Source organism: Mus caroli, chromosome 7, assembly GCF_900094665.2.
Source record: "Mus caroli chromosome 7, CAROLI_EIJ_v1.1, whole genome shotgun sequence".
Taxonomy (NCBI): Eukaryota; Metazoa; Chordata; class Mammalia; order Rodentia; family Muridae; genus Mus; species Mus caroli.
This window is the reverse complement of record NC_034576.1, coordinates 90,293,002-90,301,834: the sequence shown is the minus strand read 5'-3', so window position 1 is coordinate 90,301,834 and position 8,833 is coordinate 90,293,002. Positions and strand designations below refer to the sequence as shown.

The window sequence follows — 8,833 nt, the reverse complement described above, 5'->3', positions numbered from 1 at the left end:
CTGAGTTCGAGGCCAGCCTGGTCTACAGAGTGAGTGCCAGGACAGCCAGGGCTACACAGAGAAACCCTGTCTTGAAAAAACCAAAAAAAAAAAAAAAAAAAAATGTTAAATAGAAAGCAAGTTTGACAGTTCCCTTAGCACACTATGCTTTCACTATAGTATATAAAGACTTCTATATAAAGGCTAGAAGAATACAATGTAGAATTACAAATTGTTACATGAAAGAAACTTGAATACGTTCATTCGATAAGGAGAAATGAACAAATGTGTGATCCTCAATAACTCCTAGCTCTTATGATCAACTTTAGTTTCACTGAAATGACTAATCACAGTAAGGACCAAATCCAAAGTAGAAGTCTGTCTGAATTAGGATTTTACTGCTGTGAACCATGTCCAAGGCAACTCATAACGGACAACATCTAATTGGGCCTGGATTACAAATTCAGATGTTCAGTTGATTATCATGATGGTAGGGTGCTTCTAGACATACATGGGGCTGAGAGTTCCACCTCTGATTTCAAAGCAGCTAAGAAAAGTCTGGCTCTAAGGCAGCCAGTACAAGACTCTTAAAGCCTATCCTAACAGTGACACACTTCTTCCAAGGCCATACCTTCTCCAAAAAGGCCACACTTCCTAATAATGCCATTCCCTGTGCTTTGCATGTTCAAACCACTACAAAATCCAAAAGACTGTGCAAGGAAATGTAAAGACTGAACAGCAAAATTTTACAAAGATTCAGATAGGGAAGCACTGATTTGTGTATAATTCATCTTTGACAATATTTGAAGAGTTAGTAGGCCACAGATAGAAAAGGGCAGAAAATATTTTAACCTGAAAGAATAAGACTAAAAAGCAAAATGACCACCTTGTTTATGAAATATTAAATTCTTCTATTGGTTGTTATCAACAAAGAAAGTAACACTGAAAAGATTAAGATGTTTTGTAAAAGTTATCACAAATTATATGCTTTTTATTACTGCAGTATAGTCTAGGTGTGGATCACTTTATTCCTCATTACATTTTTAGGACAAAACTCATAGAAATTGGCAAATAAGTTATATACTGAGTGAAGGAAAAGGAGATTATAGGACTCTTTTGAAAGCTTTGGTGCAAATTCATTATAGTAAAATTCAATGATATATTTAACTATAATAAAAGAAAGGCCAAACACAAGGGGTACGTCCATATTTTTGCTATGCTAGAATAAGATAGGAAACATCAGGTTAAATAGTTCTCAGTGCAATATGATACAAAAACTTGAAGCTCCAGACACCTAGGTCTTAGATCTATATGAGAAAGGATGGTCAAAAAAACCTAATAGAAAGTGGAATATATTTTTCTAAGTATGTCAAAATAAGCAATATTAATTTGAAATGCTTTATTGATTTACTATCTCTTTTATACAGTTATGAATTTACACAGTTAACTTTAGAGAAATTTGATTTTAAAATAAATAATAGAAATTGCCTATTTTCTATTTTATGAAGCATTCTTCAATATTGTTTATGCATTCAAAGTACTTAAAATTCATCTCTATTCATTGCTAAACTTCAAGATTTCTTAAAAAAATAAATGTTTTCAAGAATTTAGTTCATGAGGGTCATTATTCATCATTCAGGTATTCATGTTGATAATTACTTAAGTATTTTGTTGTAGAGGGCAGCTAATGTCTGAAATTGTCAAACATTTTCTCCTGTAATGAGATTCAGTGCTACTTTAAAAACTGAGAAGTGGGTGAGTTTCTTTCAGGGGTAACTGATAAAAGGCAAGGAGAGAAACATCAAAAAAGAGTTCATTTTGGCAGATGATTCCAGAAGTCTTGATGTCTTAATGCTAGAGAATGTTTATTAATGGTCGCTGTGCACATGAGACTTGTTTGTATAATAATGTACATAATTACTTTATGTTCCCCCTTCAGAGAAATGTCTTCTTTGCCAAGGTTAATGACCCTTGATAATCAGAAACCACAATAGTCATGGAGACCAGGGTATGTCTAATGTACTAAGCAAAATGGCAAATGCTCTGACCTTCAGGACAGCCTGTTAGAAAAAAACAAAATCAAAACCAAAAAACCTCTGAAAACATGAATCCAAGAATGTATAATTTCTCAACTATGCAAAACATAAGGAAGCATTATGAATTATAAGAAAGGCTTCATGGACCTAGAAGAACAAAGGCAACTGCACTATGAGCCAGCTTGACAGAAAAATATTAAGAAAAGAGAGAAAGAGGTAAAGATGGAATGGTGATCTCAGAGATGGATCTCACCCAGGTAGCTTATTGCCTGTGCTTACAAAGGCAGGCAGACCTCTGAATTCATTTGCCACGTTAAAAAAAATAAAAAGAAAGAAAAAAATTGTACTTGCTGATTTATGAGATAGTCAAAAAGAAACATGGAGTAAATGACTGAATTGATATGTTAATCTGGGCTTTAGTCTGCAAGAGAAAGCTACCCAGAGAGTACTGTTTGGAGAGCAAACATTGGTCTTTTAGACTTTTCTCAATTTTTTTTTTTTTTTTTTTGGTTTTTCAAGACAGGGTTTTTCTGTGTAGCCCTGGCTGTCCTGGAATTCACTCTGTAGAACTCAAAAATCCGCCTGCCTCTGTCTCCTGAGTGAGTGCTGGGATTAAAGGTGTGTGCCACCCCGCCTGGCATAGAATTTTCTTTTTTTGTTGTTTTGGGTTTTTTTTTGTTTTTGTGTTTTTGTTTTTGTTTTTGTTTTTGTTTTATTAACCTTGGTCAGAACACCCAAGTTTGGTTTTTTGTTTGTTTGTTTGTTTGTTTTGCTTGTTTTTGTTTTTGTTTTGTTTTGTTTCTAGCAGATTTTCTGACTTTGGTCAAAAAACCCAAAAGCTATCCTAGGGAACTGTTACAGCTCTCTTTAAAAAAAAAATTTAGCAGAATTTCTGACTTATGTGTGAAAACCCAAGAATTTTTTTTTTTCTTTTTAGCAGCTTTCTGACCCTGGTTGGAAAATCCGTGCACTATCCAGAGAGCTTTTAGATTTTTTTCTGGCAAGCCTGAGCTGCCTGGAAATCTCTGGAAAGCTGTCTCAAGTAGAACACTGAGCTGTAAGCTTGTACCCATGACTGATGTTGAGTTGTTTTTTGGCCATTCTCAAACACCCCTCTGAGAACCCCCTCTCCACTGTGAAGCTGTTTCTTAGCATGGAGAGATGACTTAGTATTTAAGAGCACTAGCTGTTCTCTTTGATCCCCAGGACATAAAAGAAATAGCACTTCTTATGCAATGTGCTACACATTGAGGAGACATTTAAAATGAACTATGTATGTGAATATCTAAGAGTAATTGATTCTAGACATTTAAGTCCTATTATCAAAACATGTTTTTTAAATGTATTTAAGAGTGACTTTCAGGATTCCTGAAAGTAAATGTCACATTTCCACTGCTCTCATATTTTTATTATATGAATTAATGTCACTCAAATCTAGAGATTTCCATTTTTTATGCCAGTCATTTCTTAACTTTTCTAATGATGATAAACAATCAAACAATCGATTTCATTAAAACTATCTTCATGACTTCTACGAAGATTTTCAGAGACAAGTAAAGAAAAAAAACAGAAAAAAGATGGACAGTTATTTATCTCTGTAATCACCACTTAAAAAAAGAAGTTCTATTTTTGTCCTCTTTGAATACTGAACTTTAATATGCAGTTAGTCAAATCCCCCAGATTGAAAGAGAATATTCCTGTGTCATTCGTTCTGAACATTATCAAGCTAACGTGAGACATACATCCATTTCTCTCCAAATGTCTCATAAGTAAATGTTGCCTTTTCTTTGTTTTACATATGTAATTTCACTGTGAGTTATTTATATAGAATTATCATTCCAGCATGCCATGAGTACTTATCTTTTATTTTTATGGGATGAGAAGTTAATTAGGTTCTCAAAGTAATTAGAACTTTTGAAGACTGAATATCAGCAAATAAATAGGAATTAGATTAGATGAAAAGATAATTTAATTATCAAATTAGATGAGGGGGACTACTCAAAGGATCAAAAAGGACAAAGGATAAAGATATAGAGAACCAGGTCTTCTTCAGCTCTCTCCAGCTCTTGATTTTCTGCTTCTTATACTGTGCTGGCTTCATTTCCTGAGTCCACTCTTTCTTAGTTTGCAGGATAGTGCATTCTGAATAGTGATTAGGAATTATTATCATGAATCAGGCATTCATCCATCCTGTAATTATAAAGTATATCTAAAAAAGGTGATCATGGAAGAATTACTGTAATTTCCACTTCAACAGAGGTGGGATTAAAAAGTGGATAGCAAAGATACTAAAACACTAGTTAAAATTTTGTGACTTGAATAAATTGTTTGCTAGTGATTGATACTCTACTGAAAAAATAATCCATAATTTTGAAGACTAGACCTTAATCTTCTTTAAGACTTAAATGTTTACATGGGATTCTATAATCTATGATGGCTTATTCATATTCTTAACAGAATTCAATCTAAACAATCCAAACAAAAGACAGTATACAGAAGTTGCCGTCTATAAGCAATCTATCTACATTTATTGAGATAATACTATGTACCCTTTCCTTGCTTCCTGAAAATTAAAGTTTATTATGTAGTCTGTATTTATATAATCAGAATTAATAATTAATATTAATTAATATTAATTAATTATTAATAATTAGAAGCATATACATTTTAACTGTTTCTTTGAGATACTGCATGCTTTAAGTATATATGTGATATCAAGACTATTATTTTCTAATTGTATTTATTTTGAGCTAATTTTCTAAATTCGTATATAATTAATTGACATGACTCACTTCTACAAAAACATACTACTTCAATATATATCATCTGATAATGTATGTCTCACCATACTATTTATTTTTTACTTTAGGTATGTTTTAAATTCCAGGTACTATTTTTATAATATATTTATGTATTTTTTAATGCTATAGTCTCTTTTAGTGCTGGAAAATAATGCACTCTGCTTATGTTTGTCTCTATTTTGTATCTGCTTACATTTTATTCTCAGATGTAAATCATGTTATCATCATGTTTCTTAATTTCATTTTGTCAAATAATGATATGTGTTATTTTAAAGGCTAAATTTTTCCAAATACCAAAACAATGACTTCACTTTTCCATGTTTATGCTTTCACCAGGTTAGTGTCCCAAGTCGGTTACCATAACTTGTGTAGCTACATTTTTAAAAATTATTCCATGTTTCCAAATAATATGTAAATAGCAATATCTTTTTATTCCTCAAGTCTATCTCAGGTGTCTTCATGTATAAATGAGTTTACTTCTCTTACAAACCTATTTTATTTGTACCATTTCAATATGGGACTGTCACCTAAAGACACATTTTGAATTTTTTGTTATTTTTCTACACTGAGTCTGGTATAGTGATTTCTTATATTTTTTCTCTGAGAGACAAAGCGCCATATTTTTATTTTAATATATATAAAATACATCATGACCAATACATGATTTTAAAAATAAACTCTAAGTTTTATCTCAAAACATAGTAGATACTGGCTAATTTATAATTTGTTTTCCATAGCTATCTATTGAATATCTCTCCCAATTGGCCTAATGTTTCTTCATTACCTTTTTGGAGTGTAATAATACATTCAGTCATGGAGTAAACATTTACTTTACTCATGGGATTCAGGCACTCTACCAAATTTCAGGATTACTTCATTGTATCCACCAGCATTCCACCCACACCCCAGTTCCCCAAAAATGACTTGGAGGCTTATTATTTTATTAATAAATGTCTGGGCCTTAAACTAAGCTTCTCTGACTAGCCTGTAACTCAGTTATCCTGTTTATACTATTCTATGTTTGCCACATGGCTGGTTACCTCATTCAACTTCCTATCCTCCATTGCCTAGTTCCCAGAGTTCATCTCTCTCTGCCGGGTGTCCCACCTTGTAATCATTCCTCAGCTTATTGGCCATCAGATTTTTATTGTCAAGTGATGCTTCCACACAGTACCGAAGATATTATCCCTACACACCATAGTTTGGGTTTTCAAGGAGTCAGTATAATATAGAACAGAAACATATAATTAGTAACTCTAATACAATGTGTTGGTGTAATAGTAGAAGAAATGTTATACTTACAGCATTTAGATGTTTAGGGCTTCTTGGACTAAATAGAAAAATGGAAAAATGCTTATAAGAAACACATGAAACTAAAGGTGAAATTCAACTCTAGAAACAATTTTAGGGAAAGTACAGGAGAATATCAAAAGTGCATTCTTTTCAAAATATGTATGTTAGATTATCTGTACTAGAAGATTCGGAGGTAGAAATTTATTTATGGGTGGCAGAACTCATAATTGTTCTAATTTAAACCCAGTTGTAATTTCTTATGTGTTTTGAAGTAATTATATATGGTCAAAGGCTATAAGTTTTCCTTACTTGAAATTATTTTTAAAATACTCTTGGCTAAAATCTATTGTCTTAAGACTGAAAATTGTAGTGCTGGAGAGGTGTCTCAACAGTTAAGAGGTTGCTCTTCTTAGAGGAAAGAAGTTCAAATCCCAGTACCAACATTGGCATCTTGTAACTTCTTGTAGCTTCAGCTCCAGGGGTACATTCACCCTCTTTTTTACCTTGGTGCCATCTGTGTGGACATGCACATGTCAATGTACACACAAACATACATACAGACACACACACACACACCTACACACACTAAGATCTCTGCAAGAACAGAGAGTGTACAAATGTCCTAGTGTTCTTGAGAATGCTCTGAGACTACAAGGTTTCTTCTAGCATTATAGTCAGTGTTACTCAAATAATTTAAATCAGATCATCAACAGTTAATAATACAACTATGGTTCATAGATCAGCAGTATAATTACATAATCATCAAAAGGAATTGTAACAATAGTACCTAACAATATTACACATCAAGGGTTATATTTAGGTTTCAAAAGATCCCAAAGGCAGAGAATTATTTTCTTTTCTTCCTAGGGAGGAAACTGTGCTTGAGAAGGAAGAGGTTAATTTTCCTCTAAGATTTTCTATTTATTAAGCAAAATAGCTGGCATTCAAACCCAAGCATCTTACTCCTAAGTAGCCTGCTAAAATGCTGCTGATGGTGCTGGTGATATCTGTGAAAACAGCTTGATCTCTTTCTATTTCAGATCCAGGCTTTTACAGAAACTATATTGAGCCTTACTTGGAACAAGCCAGTCGTATCTGGCCATGGCTTCTTGGGGCAGCATTGGTGGGAGCTGTTATTGCTGCAGCTCTGTCTGGGCTTAGCAGTAGGCTATGCCATCAGAAGAAGAAGAAGCAACCCCAGGAGGAAAGGCAGCCACTCCTCATGGACAAAGACGACTACCACAGCTTGCTGTATCAGAGCCATCTGTGAACATCCTAGGAAACAGAGTAGGACAGAAAGGTTTGACCTCACTCGACCTATTTGTTGGTGTTTCTACAAATTTAAACTAGTATAAGACATAGACCATTTGTTTGACTTTTTTTTTCTCAGACCCATGTTTTTTCCTAAGTTTTTCTAAGGAAAGACTGAGATTTGCTAAAAGAAAAAAAAAACCTTACTAATATCTAAATAAAATTTCCTCTTACAACTTATTGGGCTTGCTTTTATGAATGTGTCTTAATTATTTAAACTTGAGGCACATTTTTGTTTTCTTTACTTCATTGTGAATTTCCAAGAAAAATATTCTCTTTCCTTCTCTCTCTCTCTCTCTCTCTCTCTCTCTCTCTCTCTCTCTCTCTCTCTCTCTCTTTCGTGTCTGTCTGTGTGTGTGTGTGTGTTAACTGATTCAAACACTTCTGAAAGACTTGGATTGATAGAAGAGATTCATTAATTTCTGAATTTATTTCATTAATGATTAGGAAAGATGAATAATTACTAAATTAGTAACAGAGGAGAACATCTGCCAGCTTTTATTAGTTGTCATTTAAGTTATCTTATCTACCTTCTATGGTGGAAAAAAATCAGGCAAGAGATGGGAATATACTACTTAATAGGATAGTGGCTCCTGAGAGGAGTGGATTATTACTAGAGATTATTACTAGAGAAGTTTACCCATAGCCAGGAAATTGAATCAAAACCGATGACTACAATAACATCTGAAGTTTCAAGTCAGCTTGACTGTAATCTGAAATCATCAAGCCCAAGGGCCAAAGGAACGGGAACAGTGATGGGAAACTATCTGAATCAGATTCTAGTGTGATAGTGTCAGGGGCACATGGGTCATCTTTGAGACCTTCACACCTGTTGATTCACCAAAATTTGCTGCGAATGTAAATTTTTACTGTAAAGTAAAATTTTACTTTAGTGAAAGTAAAATTTTAGCTTTAGTTTTTAGTTTAGTAAAATTTTAGGAAGCAAATTTTTAGTTTTCTAAACTATTTTTTTTCTAGTACTGGACATCACCCAGGGCCTTGTATATGCAATGCAAGCATTTTCTTGTACTCTTCTACCTAGCATTTATATATAAATCCACCCAACAAATGCTCATTACAACTGACAGGGGTCTTTATTAACTCAGTGTTTCCCTTTATCACAATATAATTTTCATCTCTGCCACTGCATGTCATTATAGAATATTGGTTTTTTTCTCTAGAGGTTCAAGGTATGTATTTGTATAGCAGGCACACCTTTTGATAAAAGTTACTATCTATTTGATTCTATATTCTCATTATGGTAACAAAATTATATTATGAATATTTCAATATATCTGAAAGTTTCATTAAATTTTCATTAACTTTGTATATTTCAGTCTTGCTTACTGTGAAGCTTTTATAAACTGCTTCATTTTTTCTGAAATTGTACTGTTGCTACATCATTCTGTTAAG

At 33.2% G+C, this 8,833-nt stretch overlaps 1 protein-coding gene across 2 annotated transcripts in view; it reads left to right on the top strand.

Annotated features, from left to right (window-relative positions):
- Tyr (tyrosinase) overlaps positions 1 to 7,681 on the top strand; it is a 64,776-nt gene extending 57,095 nt beyond the window's left edge. The window contains exon 4 of one of the 2 annotated variants that reach the window (XM_021167636.1): positions 7,150 to 7,681. Coding sequence is in view for 1 of the 2 variants with exons in the window: in XM_021167635.1 (XP_021023294.1) it covers positions 7,150 to 7,379 (230 nt within the window). In the remaining variant the exon portion in view is untranslated. The remainder of the gene's footprint in view (positions 1 to 7,149) is intronic. The other variant, XM_021167635.1, reaches the window with a different exon arrangement.
- Positions 7,682 to 8,833: the final 1,152 nt, after the last annotated feature.